Source organism: Varanus komodoensis, unplaced genomic scaffold (assembly GCF_004798865.1).
Source record: "Varanus komodoensis strain SLA01 unplaced genomic scaffold, ASM479886v1 scaffold53, whole genome shotgun sequence".
NCBI classification, from domain to species: domain Eukaryota; kingdom Metazoa; phylum Chordata; class Lepidosauria; order Squamata; family Varanidae; genus Varanus; species Varanus komodoensis.
Genome location: NW_025336126.1, coordinates 160,156 through 187,123, shown reverse-complemented (window position 1 = coordinate 187,123; position 26,968 = coordinate 160,156). Strand labels below are relative to the sequence as shown.

General features: G+C 46.1%; 1 protein-coding gene across 1 annotated transcript; it reads left to right on the top strand.

Moving 5' to 3' along the window:
- The first annotated feature begins 4,997 nt into the window (after positions 1-4,997).
- LOC123032133 (NACHT, LRR and PYD domains-containing protein 1b allele 2-like) lies at positions 4,998-26,635 on the top strand. The gene is made up of 13 exons (XM_044447809.1): positions 4,998-5,064; positions 7,130-7,341; positions 10,132-10,195; positions 13,384-13,536; positions 16,035-16,144; positions 17,204-17,268; positions 18,317-18,540; positions 19,246-19,499; positions 22,608-22,736; positions 22,918-23,059; positions 23,174-23,209; positions 24,428-24,487; positions 24,688-26,635. The coding sequence occupies exons 2-13, from the start codon at positions 7,219-7,221 to the stop codon at positions 24,942-24,944; spliced, it is 1,617 nt and encodes a 538-aa protein (XP_044303744.1). The 5' UTR covers positions 4,998-5,064; positions 7,130-7,218; the 3' UTR covers positions 24,945-26,635.
- Positions 26,636-26,968: the final 333 nt, after the last annotated feature.

The following is a 26,968-nucleotide window of genomic DNA, read 5'->3' as shown; positions in this document are numbered from 1 at the left end:
TCTTTCAGCATGTAAATAGGAAGAGGAAGGGGAGACAAGTGGTGGGGCCACTAAATAAGGAGGAAGGAGATCCACTGACTGATACGAGGGAACAGGCACAGATGCTAAATGACTATTTCGCCTCTGTGTTCTCCCCAAAGCAGGATGGGGGAGATCCGCATAGGAGATTAGATGAAGCTGGGGACTTAGGGGCACAGATTAGAGTCACCCCCCTTGAAGTCGAGGGGCTTCTCAGGGCATTGGACATTACAAAGGCACCAGGCCCTGATGGGTTACACCCGAGAGTACTTAGAGAGTTGGCAGGGGTTCTCTCCCACCCACTGGCCTCCATTTTTGAGACCTCATGGAGAACAGGTGACGTTCCAGAGGGCTGGAGGGTGGCATCAGTGGTCCCAATTTTCAAAAAGGGTAGTAGAAAGGACATAGGGGATTATAGACCGGTTAGCCTTACATCCATTGTAGGAAAAACAATGGAAAGGCTCATAATAGAGAGAGATCTATTGATGCTAAATAGGGAAGGGAGGCTGACAGCCACACAACACAGCTTCCGCAAAAAAAAGGTCCTACCAGACAAACCTTGTGAAATTCTATGACAAGGTTTCAAGATGGCTAGATGGAGGGGATGCAGTGGATTTGGTATACCTGGATTTCAGCAAGGCCTTTGACAACGTGCCCCATGATACCCTGGTGGAGAAACTGAGGAATTTTGGGATACACCAAAGCACTGTCCGGTGGATTAGGGCATGGTTGACAGACCGAAAGCAGAGGGTAACCATTAGTGGGGAATCATTGGGATGGCAGCCAGTGACAAGTGGGGTCCCCCAGAGCTCTGTCCTGGGGCCGATCCTGTTTAATCTTTTCATTAACGACATGGAAGAAGGGGTGAACAGTCTGCTGATCAAATTCGCAGACGACACTAAAACTGGAGCAGTTGGCCACAAGTGAGGAGCAGGTACTCCAGATCCAAAAGGATCTGGTCAGACTGTGGAAGTGGACAGGAGACAACAGGATGGCGTTCAATGTGGATAAGTGCAAGGTCTTGCACTTGGGGCATAGGAATTATTATTATTATTATTATTATTATTATTATTATTATTATTATCATTACATTTCTATGCCGCCCCTTGCCGAAGCCTCGGGGCGGCTTACAACACAATAAAATACATTGAAATACAATAGAACATAATAAATTACCATTAAATACAAAAATACAAAAAATACACTGAGATACAAATATAATGATATAAAATTAAAATTAACAGTATAAAATAAGTAAACAAAGAATATAGGAGGAGAAAAGAGAAGGAAGAAGAAGTTGCCCTGGCCAGATCATATATTTTAAGAATTAAAATGATGTTTAAATAAAAAGGTCTTTACCTGGTGCCGAAAAACCAGTAATGACGGTGCCAGGCGGACCTCTTTGGGGAGTGAATTCCATAGGTTGGGCGCCACCGCAGAGAAAGCCCTCCTCCGAGTACTTACTCTCCTAATTTCTTTCATGGAGGGTTCCCGGAGAAGGGACTCTCCCGCAGATCTCAAGGGGCGGTCGGGCATATACGGACGTAAGCGCTCGTTCAGGTAGCCAGGACCCAAGCCATTTAGGGCTTTATAGGTCATAACCAACACCTTGAATTGGGTCTGGGCTTCAATGGGAAGCCAGTGAAGCTGACAGAGGACTGGAGTCATGTGAGCATAACACCCCGTCCCCGTCAGCAACCTGGCAGCTCTATTTTGCACCAATTGAAGTGTTCGGACCGTCTTCAGGGGAAGCCCCACGTAAAGCGCGTTACAGAAGTCTAGGTGGGAAGTCACCAGCGCGTGTGTCACCGTCGCCAGGCAGTCATACTCCAGGTAGGGGCGCAGCTGATTAATCAGCCGAAGCTGAAGGAAGGCGCTCCTCACCACCGCTGTCACCTGAGCTTCCAAAGAAAGCTCTGGGTCGAGGAGTACTCCTAAGCTGCGGACCTTGTCCCTAAGAGGGAGTGTTGCACCATTCAGGACCAGGTCAAATCCACCCTCTCTGAAGCCCGATCCGCCAACCAACAGGACCTCCGTCTTGTCTGGATTGAGTTTCAGTTTATTGGCCCTCATCCATTCCATTACCTCGGCCAAGCACCGGTTCAGCACAGCCACTGCCTCACCTGGATTAGTGGAAAACGAGAGGTAGAGCTGGGTATCATCAGCGTATTGATGATTCCACAGCCCACACCTCCTGATGACCTCTCCCAGCAGTTTCATATAGATGTTAAATAGCAAAGGGGATAGAATGGAGCCCTGTGGTACTCCATGGCATAGCTGCCATGGCACAGAGACATAGTCCCCCAGCACTACCTTCTGGAATCGACTGTTGAGATAGGAGCGGAACCAGTGCAAAGCAGTGCCTCCAACCCCCAATCCTGCTAGCCTATCCAGAAGGATACCATGGTCGATGGTATCGAAAGCCGCTGAGAGGTCCAGAAGAACCAACAGGGATGCACTCCCCCTGTCCTTCTCCCTGTACAGGTCATCGTACAGGGTGACCAAGGCAGATTCAGTACCGTACCCGGGTCTGAAGCCGGACTGAAAAGGATCCAGATAATCAGTTTCATCCAAGAGTGCTTGGAGTTGTCCCGCCACCACTCGCTCCAACACCCTGCCCAGAAACGGGATGTTGGCCACAGGTCTATAATTAGTGGCCATCTCTGGATCCAGTGACGCTTTCTTCAGGACCGGTCGTATTACCGCCTCCTTTAAAGGGGCAGGCACTCGACCCTCCCTCAGAGAAGCGTTAACCACTTCCAAGATCCAGGTCCCAATCCCGTGCTTGGAGTTATTTATTAACCAAGACGGGCAAGGATCCAATAGGCAAGTGGTGGGATGTACTCGTCCAAGCACCTTGTCCACATCATTGGGCCGCAATAATAGAAATTCCTCCAATAATTTTGGACCAGATGGTAGCACTGGCGTCTTCCCAGAGACCTCTGATTCATTAGTGGAGTCCATCTCATGACGAATCTGAGCGATTTTCTCCCTGAAATGCCTAGCAAAGTCATCACAGCGGGCCTTTGAGGGTGGCATCGGATCTTCCTTAGGACCCGGGCGAACCAGGCCTTGTACCACTCGAAAAAGCTCCGCCGGACGGCATTGTGAGGAGGCAATGGAAGTGGAAAAAAACTTCCTAAGGCCCATTTGACTTCACATTCCAGGATGTCTGGCTCAAGGTCAGTGACCACCCCATTGTGGTTATCAGGGACGTTGAGCTCTTTCTTGTATAGTTCCTCTGTGTAATCTTGCCACCTCTTCTTAATCTCTTCTGCCTCCGTTAGATTCCTGCCATTTTGGTCCTTTATCATGCCCATCTTTGCATGAAATGTTCCCTTCATATCTCCAATTTTCTTGAAAAGATCTCTGGTCCTCCCTATTCTATTGTTTTCTTCTATTGCACTGTTCATTTAAGAAGGCATTCTTATCTCTTCTAGCTATTCTCTGGAATTCTGCATTCAATTGGGTGTATCTTTCTCTTTCTCCCTTGCCTTTTGCTTCTCTTCTTTCCTCAGCTATTTGTAAAGCGTCTTCAGACAGCCATTTTGCTTTCTTGCATTTCTTTTTCTTTGGGATGGTTTTAGTTGCTACTTCTTGTACAATGTTGCGAACCTCCATCCATAGTTCTTTAGGCACTCTTTCTATCAGATCTAGTTCCTTAAATCTATTTGTCACCCCTACTGTATATTCATCAGGGATATGATTTAGGTCATACCTGAGCGGCCTAGTGCTTTTCCCTACTTTCTTCAATTTAAGCCTAAATTTTGCAACGGGAAGCTCATGATCTGAGCCACAGTCAGCTCCTGGTCTAGTTTTTAGTGACTGTATAGAGCTCCTCCATGTTTGGCTGCAGAGCACATAGTCAATCTGATTTCTGTGTTGACCGTCTGGTGATGTCCATGTGTAGAGTCGTCTCTTGAGTTGTTGGAAAAGAGTGTTTGCTATGACTATCGTATTCGCTTGACAAAATTCTACCAGCCTGTGCCCTACTTCATTTTGTACTCCAAGGCCAAACTTGCCTGTTATTCTGGTTATCTTTTGGCTTCCTACTTTAGCATTCCTATCCCCCATGATGATGAGGACATAATTTTTGGGTGTTAATTCTAGAAGGTGTTATAGGCCTTCATAGAACCGGTCAACTTCAGCCTCTTCAGCACCAGTGGTTGGGGCATAGGCTTGGACTACTGTGATGTTGAATGGTTTGCCTCGGATTCGAACTGAGATCATTCTGTCATTTTGGAGATTGTATCCCAGTACTGCTTTTCCTACTCTTTTATTGACTATGAAGGCTACGGCATTTCTTCTGAGGGATTCTTGCCTGCAATAGTATACCTGATGGTCATCTGAATTAAATTCACCCATTCCTGTCCATTTTAGTTCACTGATTCCTAAGATGTCGATGTTCAGTCTTGTCATCTCTTGTTTGACCACATCCAGCTTGCCTTGATTCATGGATCTTACATTCCAGGTTCCTATGGAGTATAGATCATTGCAGCATCAGACTTTCCTTTCACCACCAGATACATCAGCCACTGAGTGTCCTTTTGGCTTTGACCCAGTCACTTCATTCTTTCTGGCGCTACTAGTACTAGCCATCAGCTCTTCCCCAGTAGCATATTGGACACCTTCCGACCTGAGCGGCTCATCTTCCGGCGTCATATCTTTTTGCCTTTTGGTACTGTCCATGGGGTTTTCATGGCAAAGATACTGGAGTGGGTTGCCATTTCCTTCTCCAGTGGATCACATTTTGTCAGAGCTCTCTGCTATGACCTGTCTGTCTTGGGTGGGCCTGCACGGCATAGCTCATAGCTTCATTGAGCTACCTAAGCCCCTTCACCATGACAAGGCAGTGATCCATGAAGGAGGAAATGCAAATATAATAAAATATATTACATGCAAGCTTCCTTTATTAATGTCATTCCTCATATCAGTTGCTGAGGAATTACACTTTGACTTTCGGTTTTGTGTTCCTTCCTCTTAACATAAGAAGAAGAGCAGAAAGGTTTTGCGAGAAGGAGCTGAAACATTTACACTGGAGAGAAGGTACATTCTTTTCCTCTAGCTAAGATACAGAATAGAGACATTCTATATTTATGGGGAATTTGACTTGTTAAACATGCATAATTGGTTGTGTTGTCAACTGTTCGTAATTTTTATGGACTGTTCATAAAACGCCTTTGCTTCTGCAGCCAGAGGAAACGTCCTTGCCTGACAGAAGGTCCCCCTCTGTGCAGCAGTTAAAGGGAAGTGAAAGGGGTGATTCAGGGTGAAGCCGTCATTGCACTTTTCCACCTTGACTTCTGCCGGTCCGGCAGTCCAGCTTGCCTTGCCAGCCTGCCTTTGCAGTGGGGCTGCCTCTTTTCCATGTGGGCCAAGGATGCCCTCAGTGCCACCAGAAATTCCTGGAAATTCCTGCCCCGGTCCAAGCATCTCTGCGAGTCCTGCAGCCCCGTTGATGCTTAGAAACGGCCCCCAGGGACTGAGGAGGGCGGGAAATAAAAATTAAGAAAATAGAAAGTGAAGACACTAGCCACTGAATGTGCTTGGTGCGTGCACAATGTTGATCCCGGGACGGGGCTCGCACGCTATGAGAAGCAAGCTACGCAGTGGGGCAGGCCCATGGTATGCAGCAGGCCCTCTCTTCCCTTCTCCCCCGCCCCGCCCTCCCCAGGGTATCCCATAGACCCCTGTGGGGGAAACAAGCCTTTGCCCCTTCTATGCTCCAGCAAGCCCGTGAATGCGCACCCACACGTCTCTGCAAGCACACAGGGCCCCGATTCAGACTGGAACCCGATGCTCTGGGTTAAAACGGTTCCTCTGGTGCCCATTCTGACCCTGCTTGGAGATCCTCCCCTCCTCCAGTGGAGCCTCTTCCTCACCCTCCACACGGTGTGTGGGTGTGTCTATGTGCAATTTCGTGGAACAGGGAGGTTTCGATAATAAAATGTGCGGGGGCAGGATTTAACCCTTATCAGGGCCGTGCATGCTCACACAAAAATACATTCAGTTTGGCTGTTGTTGGAGTTGCTCTCGTAAAAGCTCGAACTGTTATGCATTAAAATAATGAAGAGCCTCACCTCTCCTCTCCCCCTCCCCATCTGCAGGGCTTTTCCTTCCTTGATCCTTCTCTGGGCAAAAGCAAAACAGCCCCAGGCTATGCTAATGATCAACCCGATTGCCCAGCTAACTCATGCTTTGTATGAAGAAATTTTGTATCTCTGATTGTAAAATTCAAAACATTAAATCCTGCTAGAATTCTGTACCTCCTGATTGTTTTATTTGTTACCTGCAACTCAAGCCTTCGAAATGCCATGATTTTTTCCTGATGTCTATAATGATTTCTGTATTATGATTTTTTCGCTTCCCCACTGTCCTCGCCTTCTAATCCTTCAGCTCCTTCTAGCAAAGTTCTCCCAGCTTTCCTGTTATAAATATAGGAAAGGTGGTAAAAGCTGGCCTGGCATCTGCGGCACCACACAAAGCAAAATGAGGACTTTGGGTACAGGGTCTTTGGCTGGACTGCCACCTGCAGCGCCCAGCAAAACATGCCGCCGTCCCCGGAGCGCAGCCACAGCTACCGGGGAGCTGGGACAGCCTGCTTGGCGGGCCTCCTCCTGGGAAGATCGGGTGGCGTGCGCCACCTCCTTGCAGCCAGCATCGTGGGCAGCCGTGCTGCAGAGGGGGAGATGGGGGGCACAGCCAGGGCTGTGCCGAGAATGCCTCAGTGAAGGTGCTGCAAGCGAGGGCTAGAGATGAGCTGGGGCAGGGCCTCGCTGTGCCGCCACCACACACTCGGGGGCAGAGTTAGAGCCACATCTGTTGGCCAGAAAAAATCCCAGGCCGAACCTGGACATGTGGCAGCGCCAAAGGTTCAGGAAGCCTGGTGGCAGCGGCAACACTCACAAGCAATGAACTGATTCCTTTGGTGTACACCTCTCCCCACTCTCATACACAATTGTTTATTTATTGTTGCTTCCTCCCATTGCCTAATTTTGGATCTTCTGCAAAATTACACTTCTCTCTCCACAGTGTGCGTGCAGTAAGGGACTGTTTGAAACATCACTGAAAACCTTGAGCTTTGAGTTCTTCTTTCCTTCCCATTTTACAGGAACTGTGACACTTGCACACCCACAGCAGCTCAGAAAGCCAGCAAGAAGAACAGAAAACTTTTCAAAATTGCTTCTTGCCCTGCACAGTATGGAATTGCTGGGGGCACAGAAGGAGGAAGGTCAGATGGCTCAAAAGAAGGCTAAGACCACTGTAGACTCCTCCTCTCTCTTTGATAATAGCGACACTGATAAGACTGAAGAAAAGCTCCGTGTAAGTGAGACTCTCCACAATCCTCCAGGGAACATCTTCAATGAGTACATAGAAACATAGAAACAGAGCCAGTCAGAAGGGGCCTCCTGGGCCATCTAGTCTGGCCTCCGGCTCCAGCCAGCTCCGCTCACGACATGCCCACCATGTGGACATCCAGCCTATCCTTGAACACCCGCACCGATGGGGCCTCAACGACCTCTGGTGGAAGCCCATTCCACACCCTCGGGGTCCTGACTGTCAGGAAGTGCTTCCTGGCATCCAAACGGTACCTTGGCTCCCTGAGCTTTGCTCCGTTGGAGCGCGTTCTGCCTTCCTCTGCAGGGGAGAGCAGGTCTCTACCCATCTCCATGTGACACCCCCTCACATACCTGTATGTCGCCAACATATCCCCTCTGAGTCTCCTCTTCTCCAGGCTGAAGAGACCCAGTTCCCTCAGTCTCACCTCATACGGCATCCCCTGCAAACTGGCCAGCAACCTTGTGGCCCTGCGCTGCACTGACTCTAACCTGGCTATATCCTTTCTGTAATGAGGGGCCCAAAACTGAGCACAATACTCCAGTTGCAGGCGCACCAGAGTCGTATAGAGTGGTAGTAATACCTCTCTCGATCTAGAAGCCACACTTCTGGCTATGCGACCAAGGGTGATGTTCACCCTCTTGACCACCGCATCACACTGCTGACTCATGTTTAACCTGCAGTCAACCAGTACCCTGAGGTCCCTTTCACAAGTGCTGCTCTCCAGCCACTTGTCACCTAACCTGTACTTATGACACCTATTCCTATGGCCCAAGTGCAAGACCTTGCACTTATCCACATTGAACACCATCCTGTTGTCTCCCATCCACTTCCATAGTCTGTCCAGATCCTTTTGGATCTGGAGTACCTGCTCCTCAGTTGTGGCCACTGCTCCAGTTTTAGTGTCGTCTGTGAATTTGATCAGCAGACTGTTCACTCCTTCTTCCATGTCATTTATGAAAAGATTAAACAGGATCAGCCCCAGGACAGAGCTCTGGGGGACCCTGCTTGTCACTGGCTGCCATCCCAATGATTCCCCACTAATGGTTACCCTCTGCTTTCGGTCAGTCAGCTATGCCCTAATCCACCAGACAGTACTTTGGTGTATCCCAAACTCCTCAGTTTCTCCACCAGGGTATCATGGGGCATGTTGTCTAAGGTCTTGCTAAAATCTAGGTAAACCACATCCACTGCATCCCCTCCATCTAGCCATCTTGAAACCTTGTCATAGAATTCCACAAGGTTTGTCTGGCAGGACCTGTTTTTGCGGAAGCTGTGTTGTGTGGCTGTCAGCCTCCCTTCCCTATCTAGCATCACTAGATCTCTCTCTATTATGAGCCTTTCCATTGTTTTTCCTACAATGGACGTAAGACTAACCAGTCTATAATTCCCCATGTCCTTTCTACTACCCTTTTTGAAAATTGGGACCACTGATGCCACCCTCCAGCCCTCTGGAACGTCACCTGTTCTCCATGAGGTCTCAAAAATGGAGGCCAGCGGGTGTGAGAGAACCCCTGCCAACTCTCTAAGTACTCTCGGGTGTAACCCGTCAGGGCCTGGTGCCTTTGTAATGACCAATGCCCTGAGAAGCCCCTCAACCTCTAGGGGAGGTAACTCTAATCTGTGCCCCTAAGTCCCCGGCCTCATCTAATCTCCTATGCAGATCTCCCCCGTTCTGCTTTGGGGAGAACACAGAGGCAACATAGTCATTTAGATCTGTGCCTGTTCCCTCATATCAGTCACTGGATCTCCTTCCTCCTTATTTAGTGGCCCCACCACTTGTCTCCCCTTCCTCTTCCTATTTACATGCTGAAAGAAGCCCTTTTTGTTGCTCTCAATATTCTTGGCAAGTCTCAGCCTTACCCTTGCGAAGAATCCTTCTGCGACAGGCCTCCTCCTCCCGTTATACCCTTTCGTCAATTTGCCCCAGTACCCATTTCCTACAGAGGTTCCTCTTTCGTCTAATCCCTCTAACCACCTCCTTTCGCATCCATGGCGGCACTCTCCTCCACCTCCCCACCTTACTGACTAGAGGTATCGTCAAGGCTTGTGCCTCCAAAACCTCCCTTTTCAGTGCCATCCACCCCTCCTCAACTCGCTTACCTTCCAGTAACTTATCCCAGGAGACTTTCCCCAGTCTGGCCTTCAGTTGGCCAAAGTTGGCCCTCTTGAAGTCCCAGCTTCTAGTGCTCGACCTGCTGCACGTCCTCAGTCCCCTGATCTCAAAGCAAAGGATGGAGTGATCATCCGCATCCATCTATACTTCATCTATCAGCTCCTCTCTATTGGTCAAAACCAAGTCAAGGATGTCTCCCCCCACCCCCCTCGTTGCCTCTCGGACCCCGTGTGAAAAACCCTCCCTCTATAGCGTCTAGGAAGTGACGTGACCTGGCTGTCACCTCTGAGTGAGTCTCCCAACTAATATCCGGGAGATTGAAATCTCCCATAATTACTGTGTCTCTCCCCCGAGATACCCTTAGAATCTGGCCTGTCAGGACATCATCCAGGGTCTCAAGTTGACCTAGAGGGCGATAACTTACCCTCACTGTCAGGTCTCTTTCCCTGTCAAAACCCCTAAGTTTCTCCCAGACTGCCTCTGCCGAATCCTCATCTGTGCAGTACAATTAAGTCAAGAAGGCAATGAAGATCAAGAAGGGGCAGCATGAGTTCCATTTCAGGCGGGGCTTCAGAAAGATTCCCACAGGACAACAGCAACTGAGCCAGGATCCCTGAAAAGGGGTGTCATCAATCTATGATACTGCTTTTCCTTTGCAGAAGATGTGTGCTGGCCTACAGTCCATTGATAATGAAAACCCGGTACGCAAGCTCCCCCGTAAAGGTAACGCTTCTCTATGAATCTACATAATCTTTCAATACTGCCTCTTTTTCTTTTCTGTTTTGCTGCCAAAAGGCCACCAAGGCTATGCACAACCTAAGAAACAGGAAAACAAAGCTACTAAAATGACAATGAAAATGAACATGCCAAAAATATTCTTAAAGGCTTAAAGGGCAAGGAGATGTGTCTCTTCCCGCTGCTTTTCTCAGTGCTAAGAGTGGGGACCAGCCATAAGGGAACGGGATTGGTCAGGTTGCATACCTGTAACTGTTATTCTTCAAGTGCTCATCTGTGCATTCACACATCGGTGCTGCACCTGTGCGGTGCCACATGTGGGAAGATTCCTCTAGCAAAGCCTAGAATTTTTGGTGGGAGCCCCACCCCACTTCCCCATTATTTAAATAGGCAGTCCAACTGGAGACCAATGTTTACCCTTTGTCTAGGTCCCTATCTGTCATTCTGTAGATAGTAGGTAAAAAGAGAGAGAAAATATCCACCGGCACTGATGCAGGGCAGCAGGTGGGTTCTGTGAAGGCACAGATGACCACTTGAAGAATGACAGTTACGGATATGCAACCTGACTTTCTTCGTCATGATCTCCATGTATCACACATGCCATTGAAGGAGGTGGGAGGCGTCATCACAGGAGAACAGATGACAACACAGCATGACCACAGGAGCAGTCCTGTCTGGCTTTCACATCAAACCGATGGTGATGGACAAACATGGATGGCATTGACCACGTAGCTGCTCTGCATGTGTCCAGTGGCAGTCCTGTGTGAAGGGCCACTGATGTCGATACCGCCCTGGTGGAATGAGCTCTACGGTGGTTTGGCAAGCCCAAGTCTAGACTAAACTAGCTGTACACTAATTTGTCTCTACAATCCAGTGCACGAAGCATTGGGGACCAACTGGCTCACCTTTGGAGTGGTCCACATACTTCATGAACAGTCGTTTTGTTTTGGGAACCAACTCAGTGCGGGACTAATAGAAAGCTAGTGTGAGATGAACGCTGAGCATATGCAGACTCCTTTCAATGTCCATAGATGGTGACAGGTAAAATGCTGGGAGCACCATTCCTTGATTTACGTGAAAGGAGGAAGAGACTTTAAGGAGAAAGGATGGGTTGGTATGAAGAACTGCTTTTTCTTTGTGGAAAGTCAAGTATGGAGGAGTTATCCTTAGTGTGCAGAGTTTACTTGCTCTACGAGCTAAGGTGATGGCCACCAGGAAGAAGAACTTCCAAGAGACAAGGTGAAGGACCATGGTCATGAATGGTTTGGATGGTGGTTTTGTCAGCACATGGAACACTATGGATAAACTTCAACTGGGGACGATTGATCGGACAGGAGGATTCAGGTTCTTGAAGCCTTTCACGAAGTGTCGTGAAAGGGGATGAGAGAAAGCTGAGTAGCCCTCACTGGGACCTCAGAAGGCGGAAACTGTGGACAGGTACACCTTGATAGGAGTTGATTTAAGTCCTTTTTGGTGTAGGGAACATAGAAACACCAGAATATATTGTATGGCCACTGTAGCTGAGTTGTGGTCCTTTGTGTAACCCCTGAACTTTACTCATTTGGTTGAATAAGAGCATCTGGTAGTAGGATGCAATGCTGCGTATAGAATGTCTTGGATCCATGGGTCCAAGGTGGCGGTTGTGGCTGTCTAGTAATCTGGTGTATTATTGAGGAATTACCAGTGGAAATGTGTGCTGGGGTTACACTTTTGGTCAGAATGTTAGACATGGAGCTTTGGATCGGAGTAGAAGCTTGTAGCTGGAGCGGGTTTTTGGAATGCAGCCATGCTGTTAGAAGTCTTTGCATGTCAGAGTGTACTACTATTCCCCCCTGTGCCTGGGACAGTAAGTTTGGAATCGAGGGTAGGTGTAGGAAGTTGTGTTTGGACAGATGAAGCAGGGATGGAAGCCAAAGATCCCCGGGCCACCATGGCGTTATCAGGATGGCTTGCATGTGATTGCTCCTCATTTTCACTATCTTCCTCATGATGAGGGGGAGTGGAGGAAAGGCAGGGAAGAAAGCTCCCATCCATGGCACGAGGAATGTGTCGCCCGTAGAGTTCTTGCCAGTTCCCTCTCTGGAACAGGGATTACTGCATGCGGCATTCTCTTTCATGGCAAAGGGGTCTGTGGGTGGGATGCCCCATGCAGCAGTGATGTTGTTCAGGATTTCTCTGTTGCGCTCCCGTTTGTGAACTTGGGACGGCGTGTGGCCGAGTATGTCTGCAGTCACATTGTGCATCCCTGCCATACGGATGGCCACCAGGGTGATGTCATGGTGGGTGCACCAGTCCCGTATTTGCAGGGCCGGTCACATCAGTGTGATGGATCTTGTCCCACCCTGTTTGTTGATACAGAATACTGGGATGGCATTGCCCGAAAATATCTGTACATGTCTGCCAAGCAACATGTTCTGTAGAGCAAGGAGTCCCTCGCAGACAGCCAGGAGCTCCATGAGGTTTACAAGGAGCCTCTTTTTGGATCTGGTATTGGCCAGAATGGCCACCGCAACTGCTGGGGGATGCATCAGTGGTCAGTAATGTTGTCAGTTCTGCGGGTAGGAATGGAAGTTCCTCCGACAGATTCAACTCATGCATCCACCAGGCTAGGCTTGCCTTCACGTGGAGGGGCAGTGCCAGTGTTTTCTGGGGCAAGTCTCACTTGGGCCAGAATGCTCTAATTAATCGGATCCTGAGGCACTGCAAACAGCAGCTGAAAGCTAACTGAAGAAATGGCAGAAGACGGCCTATTTCTATAATGGGGAAGCGGGGTGGGGCTCCTGCCAAAGAGGAGGCTTAGCTAGAAGAATCTTCCCGAATGCGGCACTGCACAGGCATAGCACCCATATGTGTGACGCACCAAGACCATGACGAAGAGCCCAGAATCTAGGCAGGTAATGGAGAGAAGAAACTTTGTTCACTCCTCAGGTTCTCCTTCGGGGATCCAGATGGAAGTAAGTGCTCACTATGGTGCATTGCCATGACTGTGGAGCAGATCCATTCACATTCCACGGAAATCCTCTCCATCCAACAGGACTGTTTTTACGCAATGCTTATCCACCCAGCCAGCCCACATGTCTTTCCCTGCTCTCCTCCAACTTTTATGATTTCATTGTACTATTGAAACATGTAAGCGAATCTTGAACTGGAAAGGTTAACTCACATTTAATCTATAGATCATATCAGCTTGTCAAGTTGCTCTTGTTTAGCCGTCCGGAAAAATGTACCCTCAAGTCTGGAAGAAGTAAGTCAGATAACAGCAAAGCTCCGTATTATTGATGAAAACCCCTATGAAGAGACCACACGTAAACCAGCACTGAGGAGTAGAGGTATGCCCACCAACTACAAGTTCCCTGAGCATATATAGAGTGTTTTATAGGTTTTGAGTCATGTATAGAGGAACAGAGTTGATGAGGGAAGAATAGCTACATTGCAAAAGATAAAGCATCCATAAACAGAATATGAGTTAACTGCAGAGGAGATATGACATAATGTTACCGTAAGTGTCAGTGGGTCAACAAGGCAAACAGTATGGCACATGCATCACAACGGATCCTAGGTGTGGGTTTTGACACGCAAGAGCAGGTAATTTCATAAGAACAGGGAAATCTAGTCAGGGCTGCTGCCCCAAGCAGGATACAATATTTCAATGAAGCCCTAGTCAGAAGTTTAACAGGCTGCATGCTCAGGAATACCAGAGAGGCTTTGCAACAATTGTAGCAGCTGCCTCAGGCAGGCAGAGAGCCTCAGTGCCTTGAAGGAACAGATGAATAATGCGCTGCCACTTCCCAGGGAAAAGGAGCTTGGATGAAAGTTCTGGTGCTTTCTGGGCAAGGGGAGCAGGGACTCTGTGAGTTTGATATTTGTATCACAGAGGCACATATAAGCAACCTCGCATTATAGAGATTTATTTGGATTTTCCCAACACTCTGAAGAACATGTTTATTTCCTTTCTATTCATTCTTTATTTCATTTCATTAATCCTAAATTCTTTCTTTTGCCGCTATTATCCTGCTTCCTGTCACTTTAAAAGATGCTGTTCTTCTCAAAACCAATGTGGTCTAACTACTCCCATCCAGATGAAGGGGGCTTCTGCAGTCAAGGACAACCCGAGAGAATAGTGGACGCTTCCACATTAGGCATTTATTATGAAATGACCAATTTCCTTCACACCTAGTGATGCTGGTCAGGGCACTGAATGAGTTCACCAAATGTGACAATCAACCCTGCATCATTACCAGCATTTGTGGGGTTTTTACCATGATCCATCTGACAGATAATCAAGTAATTTCTACATTATCGTGATTCCCATCTTCCCTACTCATTCCTCCGGCTGTTGGCAGGTATCCCATCAGCCACCACACCTGAAATTCAGTCCCAAGCTCCATCACTCCCTGCCTATGTTGCCTGACTCTTCCTCAGTGGTCCACACAGGCAGGATGGATGGATGGAACGGCCACCACTCTTTCCAGTGGAAAGCGCCACCATGACCCTGGGTTCAGATATCACAAGCAGTGGTCGTACAGAGATATCACAGAACAAGCCGCTGTTTCTTATCATGGTTTCTAAAGCCAAACTGGCGAAAAATCACAACTGCATTCAAATAACACAATAGACAAACAACGATAAACAATCACCATGACTTGTTGTGGTGACTGACTGGGCTCACATGTTGTGCAAAGCCATGGTGATTTTTTTTTTTTTTTTTAGCATTGTTGGTCTATCATATCACTGGAACCCAGTTGTGGTGTTTGGCACAATAGATTTGGTTTCCCAAAACCATTGAGAGATTCAACAGTTTTCTAGCTTCATTGTGGCATCTTGTGATGTCCAGATTGGAGATCTCTATTTTATCACTGGAGGTGTGGAAAGAGCAGCAATGGAAAGACAGCTCCAAGCATCCAGTTTCTAGCCTGTGCATCTCCACTCACTCTATTCCTTTTGGCGCAGCACTGTTTACTTTTGGAAACAAGGAGAACATGGGTAAATGTAAGCAGGAGAAGGCATGGAATCATGGCAAAAGTGTTTATTTGAATTAAAAATGGTTTGGGGACTGGAGTGGCTTGGAAGTACTGCAGAGATGGTGCTTACAGGAAGGGAACGGGGGAACTACCTGCCTGAAAACCTCAGCAGGCCAGTCAGGAAGAGGCAGCTGAGGTTCAAAGGGAACATGCAGTACTGAAAGGATTTTCCTCATGGGAGCTGCTGGAATGTGTGGTGGGACAGGGACGATGGCATGGGAAGCATGGAAACTGCATTGCCGTGGGCACCACGAGACCCGTAGGTTCCAGCAAAGATCCACATGCCATGGAAGCAGTGAGGGTCTTCTTGCTGTGTTATGCAAGCCCGTCATTGTCTCTCGCTCCAGCCACGGGCTGCCTTGCGGTATGACCAAACACTGAGATCTTCACTGTTTTTACCAACATAAACAAATGTTATTTATTTATTTATTTATTTAGAATTTTTGCATGCCATCCCATTTGCATGAGCCTCGGGACGGCTTCCATACAATAAATAAACAAACCATATAAATAGTGCACATAAAATCCAGATTCACACTGGCTGTAAAATTAAAACCTATAGATAATATTAAAAGTTGTTAAAATATTGTTTAAATAAAAAGGTCTTGGCCTGGCACCGAAAAACAAATAACAATGGCGCCAGGTGGACCTCTCTGGGGAGCGCATTCCAATTTAACAAATGTCCTTTCCTCTAAAAACAAAAGAAAAGAAAAATTCTGGTTCCTTTCATCCAGTAGATGTTTCCAATTTATCCATTTATTTATTTATGAACATGAACTTGTGAAACTGCTGTGTGAACTGTGAAGGTGCTACAGCTCCTGCTGTAGAACAGGGAGCAGAGAAAGAAATGAGTGGCCACTCAGAGGGCCCTGAAGCCTGCTGGGATCCTGTCATCTGTAAACTGTGCCCCTTGAAGGTAAGGACTGGATTTGTTCTATCTGCATTTCCAACACATAGGAATGGGCTTAGACAGATGGCTTTCATGTGGAACTGCCGTGAAGTTCTAGTCTTCTAGGGAAAATCATTGCCATTTTCAATTATTTTGGGTGTGTAGATAGAAAAGCTCCCAGCAGGCCTCAGCCAGTGATGTGCCTTTGTTTATACTCATGATTTTTCTGTAGCTATTCTACTCTGGTTGCTGCACTTTGGGAGTAAGTTGTACTCATGGAGATGGAGTATTACTTATTTGTACTACGTTCATTGTACTCTACTGTGATCATGCTTATTTAAAATATATTTGCTGGTATTTAATGTGCCACAAGAATACTAGTGTGCTTTCCTGCAACAGACAATTATGAGCTCTGTGAGACATTTTCTTCCGTTTCCTAATTTCTGTCTCTGGCCAGTCTCACTGACTGATCCCTGCTTTCATACTCTTCTTCCTGTGCATGTTTAAACAGAAAAAGACCTGCAATGCCCAGCATGCTCTGGCTAGCTGCAAGTTGTAGGACTTGGCCTCTCAGCTGAAGAGAATTTTACAAGAATTTGTCAAAACGATCTGCTCTTTCCCAATACTCCAATCAGTGGAGGTTTGGGGAATATTTTTTGAAACATTGATTAATGCGCATTGGCCATGCAGTGGAGTTCTTCAGATTTCTTTACTTTATTCCCTTGAGCAAAGGGGAGGGGGGCAAAGGGGCAGGATGAAGTTTCCTATGGACACTGGTGCTCATTCGTACAGATGTGTGGACATGGACACAAAATGTCACTTTTGCCCAGCTTCCCTTCCCTAATCATTATGGGATGATTATTGAATGTGTGTACATTACAGTAGCTTACTAATACGCCATACTTCAAAGTCAGTACAAATCACGCTGTTTTGGCATAAATTAATCCAGAAATAATTTGCAATGTGTAACTGGGGTATGGGCTCAGGCAGTCATCAGGCAGGGAATAGGGGTGTTACAGTGACGAAAATGTCACTGGTTTGGGGTGGGGTGGGAGGTAGCCCATCTAACAACTGTTGCTTTGTTAGTTTTTTCCAGTTTGTATCAGGCCTGAGATTATTTCAGATCATCAGAGCAGCTGCAAAATCTACAGGTGAGCAATTTCTGGGGACTCCAAGACTTGCTTGGGGTCCCCAGAACACAGGGACCCTGGTGGAGTGTGGGGGGAGGGCTAAACCAGAGCACAATCTGTGAAAGCTGGAAATTGAAACGTCTGAGATGGAGAAGGGTGCCTGTTTCTTCTCATTAATAAATAGGCTTGAAAACAGGAATTTTCTTTGCTTGCTTTCCCTCCTTAGGTTTGATTACAGTTTCCCCAAAGTCCATGCCTCTTGTCGGTCTCTGCCATTTTTTAAAATTTTTGCTCAGTTCCTTGTGATACCAACCATCCATCTAAGTTGCCGTCACCTTTCTACTATTTTCCTGGGTACCTGATTGAAGGAGCAATTCTATACAAGTTTAGATGGAAAAATGGCCTATAGCCCCTACCTGTACACCACTTTTCTGCCTATACTTATGTGGGATTATGTTCTAAATAATTGCTAGATTTATTGACATTCTACATGTCCAAGCCATGTGCTGCCATGCACTGTCTTGAGCAGCGTATATACACGTGAGCAGTTTTGTTCTTCAATCGCCATGCTTTTACAAGTTATTTGATTGCTTTTAGTCGAATTGTCTCATGTCAAAGCTTCCCAAAAACTCTGCTTTTCACGTTGTTGCCTGCCACTCATAAGGCTGCTCTTGGGGGAAGGAGAAGGTCCTCCAACCCTGCTAACATGAGTATTTAAAACTGGCCCTTCCACGAGTGAAAACCTTCTACTCACTTTGGATTGGCACACTGCTGAATGTCCAGAGTGATCTCTGGCTTCTCTAAACACTTTCCCTCCTCAATTAGTAGCTATGCAGCAAAGTTCCTCTCGGTGGAAATCTTGTTCCTTCACTTACCTCTCCTCTGAAGCTGGGGTGGGAGCTCCTGTCTGGGTTCTGGGCAGCTTTTGTTGATCTCTCACCGGCCTGAGGCACATGGCGTTACTGCAGGTCCACCGCTCACACAGCTGCATCACTTGCAGATCAACCTGGTTGATAAATACAGGAAACTCCATCGACTGTTCAACCTCCTTTCCTATTTTTGCATTCAGGTTTCACTCCACTGGCCTTTACTTCTTTCAATGCCATTATACTAATCTCATATTTGAGATGAGGGCAGCTGGAACCCTAACATACCACTTTGATTCATGGGCTAAGCACCTGGATGGACAGAACGCAGGGCAGCTGCTGGTTGCTGGACCTTTGCTCAACATCCACACGGATCCAGAAGAGGCTGTGACAGCAGTTCACTTTCCTCACTTCCTTTGTCTTGCAGGTACAGTAGGGGAAAAGCTTCACAGCAATATGGGCATTACCAGAAATCCTTAACATAAATAACCACTGCAGCATAAGATGCAGAAGAGCCTTCAGCCCTGTGTGAGGGGGGAAGCACTAGGTATGGGAACAGGCATTACTGTATGAGGGCCCCTTATAGTACCTTGAGGAACAGAGCTTTATAAAAACAAGTGAAGTGAAATCACATGGATATCTTCCTGGTAGATCATGAAGCAAAAAAGAGAAGAAAAAAAGTTAGAAAGAATGAAGCCATGTTTTAGTTGCTGTGGAGCTTCACCTCTTCTCCTGTGCGGTTTTACATAATGGGAGAGATTGTCTGGAGATTGTCTGAATCTCATCACTGCCTTGAAACTGTATGCGTGACTCACAACTTATAAAAAAATTCTGCCTGTGCTCTGGAAACTTGTTGTTGGCAGGCGTGCATCTACCCAGCAGTGCTGTTATAAAGGTTTGTCTCTGCAGAGGCGTTTCCAGCCATCAAAGGCCATTAAAAAGTGATACTACTATGCAGACATCTAGAGCCTGTGACAGTCATTCCTTTACTTGACACCATGTGAGGGCACGGCCACAAATGTTTTGTGACCCAGCTGCAGCCTTCCGATTGGTTGAACTTCATCCCTAGGGTCCCTTCAGACCCACTGCCTTTGGATGCTTGAACCATGCAACTTCCATGTTCCTTTTGCAGGTAAAAGCAGCTCCCGAGTCCACATCGCACATTTTACAAAGGAGGGAATGTGTCTAGAAAAGCCAGACAAAGTAAACCCATTCCATGCTATGTGGAGGAACCCCAGATTCTCTCCCTGTGGAGTTGTCTGCAGGAAGCCATGGTTTAAGCGAAAAATCAAAGTTCATGCTGTGGCACTGCTCTTTCAAAAGCTTCATGTTCCATCTATGACACTCCACCTGTATCTCCTTCCGAATGACCCTTCTCTAAAACAGGTAAATAGCAACCTCCAACTCTGTCAGATGTTCCACATAACCTCAGGTCAGAACTCCCAAAACCCATGGACACATTGAGAATTTTGAGAGAGTATCATGGGAGTTCTCACAAAATGGCTTCCGGAGGTTTCCATTCACAAAATGGCTGCCTTGGTGAATCGCAAAACACTCATTTGCCAGAAGGCTAACAAAAAAGTGGCTTTCCCAAGAATGAAAGGACAAGGTGGGAGTAGGCCTGAACTCCAAAACACAAAACTGCACTTCTGAACTCGTTTTTTCTGCCCTGAAAGCTATCACACATAAGACAAACCATTGAGGGGCAGAGACATGTAACTTTGCAAATAACTGAATAAAAGCAGAAGTAGGGATATGAGGCCTGAATGCCAAATCATCTATTTGCTCCCACAAAGCTTGACAAGATGCCAGTTTTCATAGAGGAAAATTTAGTGTTGCTCAGAAAAACAGCACAATAAACTGAAGCAAAAGACACACAAATGCACAAAAGCCCTATTAAGACATCCACCAGACTGAAACCAAACCAACACACACACCTGTAGCAAAATGTACACTTTCACTCTGCCGCTGCTCCAGAATGTTCCACTACCCCATCTTAACTTTTTCAGTTCTCTGGGCATTTGGACAAGTTTAAGAAAATGCTTGGCCATGGTCCCATGTTTATTTTTAAAGAATGCCTCTGGAAACCATGTGGGTCTCAGAAGTTGAGATGGTGCTGAAAACAGCTGCATCACATTATAACAAACTAGCTTCTCAGTGTAAAATGTGTTTATTTTTAAACAATCTTTAATAAAAAAATAAATTCAGAAAAGGAAGAGAGCTTGGTGAAGGGCAAAATGTTCATGGGCCCTGTGTTAGGAATCCCACAGTTAGTTTATACAAGCCTAAATTACACATGCAATTTTCCATCAGGCTATGCCTTGCAGCTCCACATTTCCTGCTTTTGGACAGCTTGCACTAATCATTTGCATTCAAGAGTTCTACGGCCTGCCTGCCTGCCTGCCTTCCTTCCTTCGATTTATATCCTGCCTTTTTTCTTACAATGAACTCAAAGTGCCTTACTGAATCCTGTGAGGTAGTTGGGCTGAGAGTCTGTGACTGGCCCAAAGTCACCCAGTTGGCTCCATGGCTGAGTGGGGACTAGAACCCAGATTGCCTTAGTCCTGGTCCTGTGATCTTAACCACTACACCAAACTGGATCTCACCTTTGCATACTTGTCTAGATGTAATAATCACAACAACCCTATAAGGCTACCATGGAGAATGTGTGGCTCTCTGGGTGTCCTTGGACTGCAGCGCCCCAGCATGTCCAATGGGAGAGGTGATGTGGATTCCGGTCCCATGGCCATATGTTCCCCATCGCTGCTCAAATGTAATCAGTATGATTATCCCCATATTGCAAATGGTGGAGGCAGTTGAGAATGAGTGCCTAGTGTAGGTTCACGGCAGAAGTGAGATCTGAAACTGGAGCATCCCAGTTGATAGCTCGGTCTCTCCGCTACTATCCAGTGCTATCTCTAATTGTTCAAACATGAACCCACCGGTGCACAAAGACCAATTGCTCCTACTTCAGTTCCCACCAGCGCTGGCATTTAAAAGTGACCCTTCAAGGATCAAAAGACGTTATTTCTTTGGCTGAGCAGGCTGACAGCAAGAGGCCAAATGCCCCATCTGGTTCTCTAGACAACTGTGTTGACATTTACCTTTCCTGCAATAGGCATTGATTCTGCACTTGTCATTCCCCACTCATTATTTTTATGGGCTCTGTAAGTGATGTCATGACTCTCCAGTTTTGCCTCTCGGTGTAACTAACATTTTTGGAGACTGTTTAGAAGTATTTAATTGTACGAGCAAAAGGAAGCATAATTTCCTGCAATGGATCTGCACTGTTCTGCTACGCTACAGTGTCACGTAAAGGTTGTGTTGTTGAAAAGCAGGGAAGGAAATGCTCATTTTTGTGCTGTTCAAAACCCCTCAGTTTTATGACAAAAAACACAAGCAGATTCTGCATATTAGCAGCTTCATGTAAAAAAAAGCTGCTAATTTCTCTCTATGTACACGTTACAATTCTAAGAAATTTTCACCAATGTCAGTGCATCTTCCTTCTGAGTACATATACTTTTTGGAGATCAACCTCTGCTCAGCTCAGTTAGGAATGAGCTTGCTGTGTTCTTCTAGGGTGCTTCCCTTGGGTGAGGGGAAGGGCACACTTGCTCCCTGTGCATCTTGTCTGGAGTTCTTTTGGCAAGGTTGCCATTTTTGTGGAGAGGTCTCTGAATAGAATCACGTTTCTTTCCAGGAAATGAGTGTTTTGTTTATGCCTTGCGTGTGGATTAGCATTTGGGTCGCAAACCCAGCCTATAAAAGACACTTCATGGTGGTTTTCTCCCGTGTCAAATGTGCCCATGAGTTCAGTTAGTTTTCTCTACACAAAGATGCCTAGGAAGTGGTAGGACCACAAGGAATATGAACCTGGGTGATCTTATCATCAAACATTTGGCAATCTTTTCATAGTGGGCTCTGAGGGTTCCAGCATGGGATTCAATGTGGTGGATGAAACATGAAGGCAACCCCTGAACCATCTGGAAAACTTCAGCTGGATGTGGTGGAGGCAGCAAAGTAACCTTTCTGTGCCACCTTCATGAACATGTATTAGGGATGATTATGCACCCTGATACATGCTTAGTCACCCTCACAATGACTCTTTGGCCACATGTGCTAGGAGTTGCCATGTGCATTGCTACCCGGGCATGTTTTCTGAGTGGGAGATCTGTTGAGTGTCACCAGGTTTCTGCCACGTATCAGTTTGCATTCGTTGCTCAGACCCAACCTTTATCTTAGTAGATGCTTGGGCAAGTAACTTGTCTTTGGTGAATAGCCAGGAGGTAGCGACCACTCAACTTTCAAAATGTGCCCATGGGTCTATTGCCAATTTTCTCTACATAAAAAAAGAAAGTGGCAGCTGCAAGGAAACAACATGGACCTCCATTCTAAAGGTTCAGCAACCTCCTGGAATGGCATCTAGGTCTTCAGGTGTTTGGTGTTGCTCACTGTGACCATCTCAGAAGAAGTGACCATTCTTGTCTTTCCCAGGCTGTACAAGACCATGAAGCAACATTCCCTTCGCAGAGAGTGATGAAACCTGCTGGGACTTTCGAGCCTCTGACTCTTGGCTCTTACTTCTTTGTGGAAAATCTAGATAACATTGCAGTTTGTCCCACGGTGAGACACCAAGATGATGCTAAGGGTTGCCGGGAAGAAGCCAAGGCTGTGAGACATGAGCTTAGGAGGCACTAAATTAAGATTCTTTCAGACTTTTGTTCGCCCCCTTGAAATGGTAAACTTGGGGAAAAGTTGGAGGTGATGAAACACCAACCTTCCAAGCTTTTTCTCATTCCCACAGGAATTACCACTTAGATACCTGCATGCAGAAATGGAACAACAGTACCTTGAATTGTATGCTGAGCACATGCAAAACGTCCTGAACCTTATCCTGACAGAAAAGAAGAAGAAGAAGAAAGTCTGGATGACCCATGTGAGACCAGGTTAGCTTTGATGAAGGGAAAACCCCTTGATTGAACCAAACCTGGGTGGCAGAATTGATAATGACACCCCACCTACACCTTCTCCCTGACTTCCTCTTTCCTATTCCTTTTCAGAAGACCTGAATTCTACTAGTTTGCATCCAGAACAAGGTCAGCAAGTATCTATGAGAAGCACTCCCATAACCAGCTCTGTTTCAGACAGATACCTCTGCACTATTGGTTGGTGCCAACCAGTATCTATTTGGGCATAAAAACCAAATAGTCAGTGGAAGTCAGACTGGATTGGTGAAAATATGAGTGTGTGTTTCTGGTTTTGAGAATCTGGAATCTTCTGATAAGACCACCAAAGATTAGCTATGCGTGGAAACCTGTGTCACAGATATTTTCTTCTAAGGCAAGGAAGGACGAGTGTCTCTCCCAGGGAGGAAGATGCTTAGTGGTTCCCTATTCCTATGTCCTGATTCTTGAATAATATAACATATCAGTGCCAACTGGGTTCAGCATTCCCAGTCACCTTCAAAACTGAATTTCCCACAGGGCAGCACCCTGATCCAATGTCACAGGATCAGCTAAGGTGGACACCGCCATGTTCTTCACCCTGACCTCAGCAAAGGAAGGACGGGGCACAGTGATTTCAAAGCAACTGGCAGAGTCCAATTGCAGGGCAAGTGATGTATAATGCCACAAAGTCCTTCAGATAAATATGAATGATGCAGCAGTGGGATTGTCTGGAATTTTTTCCTTGACAAATGGGAACATCCTTGAGAGAACTGTAAACTTTTAGGAGTTTCCAAAATTTATCCCATGGCACCCTGGGCCACAGCAGCACCTATATTTGCAATGTGATTCATATTCCTAAGACTAGAGAACAACCAATTTCCTTATTTATTTTACAAATGTTTGGCTACTATTCATAGCCCTACTAATGGAAAAGGGAGAGAAGTATTCCATTTGAAATGTATTGGATTATTGACTAAGTGCTCATTGAAGTAATGAGTCTACTTGGCTTCACCAGAGACAGCAGCAGTCAAGGATTTCTAAGCCAAGTCAAGGTCCCAAAAGCTTTGCAGCACTGCCAGTGTAGTGGCTAAGAGGATGGCGACAACTGGAGAGTTACCACGTGGAAGGCAACTCAGATGCTGCACTCAGCCCCCTGTGCTTTCGTAGATTTCTCTCCCATTGACCTACCTGCTGCCAGTTATTTGTGACCTCTCTGTAGTAATATGTTCATGGTTTATCACATGGATGTGTTGAATGTTCATGGTTTGCCACATGCCATGCTGGGGAAAAGCTGACACTGTTTGGGGTTTATCTTGTCTTTTCCCTTTTGTGACCTCATAATGCATATTCTCTTTCTTTCTCTTGCAGGTGCAAGGAGCTCTGTACAGATGGGTGAACCGTCTACTGCTGCTCTCCCTGGAAGAAGCAGTGAGTCCCTCTTCATATCCCCAGCTCTTCAATTCCCACAAACATCTGGGAAACAGGAATTGTTGGAAACATCTTAAGTGTCTGCCCTTTACTCATTGCCTTTTCCCCAGCATTTGCTATTTTGCAGCATTATCTATAATGATTTTCTAAAAATGCATTTTTATTTTCTTTTGTCTGACAATGTCTGCCAATCCTGCCAGGGATGCATTTCATTGACCGTCACCGGGAACAGCTGATCTTGAAAACCACCAATGTGGAAGCAGTCCTGGATATGCTGTATGGCTTCATCTTGGATGATGAGCAGTACCAAAAGATCTCCTCAAGTGGAACCAATCCTGAAAAAATGAGGGAACTCTACAAGCTTGTGCCAAGCTGGAATGATTCTTGCAAGGATCAGCTTTACAAGGCTCTGAAGGCCAAGAACAGGTTCCTTATAGATGACCTTGAAGGAAGGTGAAGCCATAAGGAAGACAGAGAGTTGCCATGGACAAGCCAACTCTGCCAACAACTCTGTTGTTCTTTGCTTTGGCCTAGCACACATTTGACTCAAAGCACAGGGCCTAGAAAGCAGCATTTGTATCTGCTCACATTCTTCCATTGCCTTACATGCTGTGTCCACCAGTACAACCGCAGTGCTAAGTGAAAGGCTCAAACATGGCTTAGGATCTGTTTTCAACAAGAAGGCAGAGTTATGGAATACGTGAGTAATAACAAAGCAAAATGCCCCTCACCATGCTTGCTGTCTATAATGGTCTGCAACTTCAGAATTTCCAGGGCAGCTGTAATAGCTCCCAGGTAGGATTCAGCAACAGCATCTCTCTTAAAAAAAACCCTCCAGGATCATCAGTCTTGAAGATGTTTATAGAGATGGTATGGAACATTTTGAACCTGAGAGATAAATCTGGTATTGCCAGTGGGTCTGAGGGTCTCACTTGTATCATGAGGTGGGGGAAAGCACCCAACACTTGAGTTAGTGGGAGATGTGCACATGAACACAACTTCCTTGAGAGGTGCAACCCTCTATGTTTGCTCCAAGAATTATTACAATTAAAATTATCACGGGTATAGAAAGTCGAGTCTTGCTGAATAAGAATCAGCATGGCTTCTGCAAATGTAAATTCTGTCTCATGAAACTTTTGGAAATCTTTGGGAGTTTAGACAAGCATGTGGATAGGAGTGATTTGATAAACACTGTTTACTTGGACTTTCAAAAGACTTTTGACAAAGTCCCTCACTAAAAACTTCTGAGTGTCAGCATCCAGGGTACTGGGGGCTGACTGGCAGACTGAAGAACCAGGACCCGGGGAACTGGGTACAGCAGACAGGTCAGACCACAAGCACAGTCAGAGTCAGGGGTCGCAACACTAGACACAGTCCATTCAAAAAGAAAGCACAGTCAGACAAGCCAGGTGTCAGGAAACCAGGAAGACGAGCCAAAGGGAGCAGATACCTTGAGGGCTGGAGCAAGGCACAAGACTCCACAAACCAGGAGCACTTCAGCAAGTCAAGAAGACCTCCACTACTGAGGCAGCTTCTGGGCAAAAGAGCCAGTTCTTATACAGCTCTTCTCCCAGGGCTCCCAGGTGGAGCTCATGATAGCCCTGGCAGCTGCAGTAGACCGGAGTAGTGATCTTGTAACTATCAGGGCCACTGCGCTCATACTTGACCAGCAGAGGGAGCCCTGAAGCTGCCTCAGGTCCTGACACTGAGCAAGCTTTGCACTCATAGGATAAGATTTGTTTTATAGATAGGCAACAGGCTGAAAAAGAGAAATTGGAAAATAGAAATAAATAGGTAGTTTTCACTATGGAGAGATTTAAACAGCAAAGCCTTCTAAATACACATTCTTTTTTTTTAAAGTTTTCAACTATCCATGAACTTGAGCTAGAGATAAGATAAGCAAGTTTGTTGATGACACAAAAATCTTCAGAGTGATTAAAAGAAAAAGAATATATTCCTCCTCTGGTCTCTTGTCTTTCATTAAAAGCTAATGTCTCTTAATTTTACCCACCCACAAGTACAAAATTAGTAGGCATAAAATAATGTACAAACATTCTTATTAGCTTATTGCCATATGATCAAGAGCTTGACAGTCTAGGTCAGGGGTCGGCAACCTTTAAAACTCAAAGAGCCATTTGGACCTGTTTCCCACAGAAAACACCGGGAGCCACAAAACCGTTTTGACATCTAAAATGAAGATAACACTGCATATATTGTTTTTACCTTTATGCTATATAATATATATATATATATATATATATATATATATATATATGAAATCAATGCATTTATGAAATCAATGCATTTACGCATTTATGAAATCAATGAACTGCTATAGAGAAAACAAATTTTTATTTCTGCATGCAACAAAAACAGTTTGAACTCTGAAAAAAAAGACACTGGGTTGAAGGTTACTGTCAAATAAAATATTCAATGTCTATTTGAGTCCTCCTCGTATTTATGAAATAAAAAGCCAAACTT

What these genes read in the sequence shown, in the direction of transcription:
- LOC123032133 (XM_044447809.1), top strand. Translation starts at nt 7,219, where the DNA reads ATGGAATTGCTGGGGGCACAGAAGGAGGAAGGTCAGATGGCTCAAAAG. An exon ending in AGACTGAAGAAAAGCTCCGT is followed by an intron (nt 7,342 to 10,131) that starts GTAAGTGAGACT and finishes TTTCCTTTGCAG; the next exon opens with AAGATGTGTGCTGGCCTACA. An exon ending in TAGTTTGCATCCAGAACAAG is followed by an intron (nt 23,210 to 24,427) that starts GTCAGCAAGTAT and finishes TTTCTCTTGCAG; the next exon opens with GTGCAAGGAGCTCTGTACAG.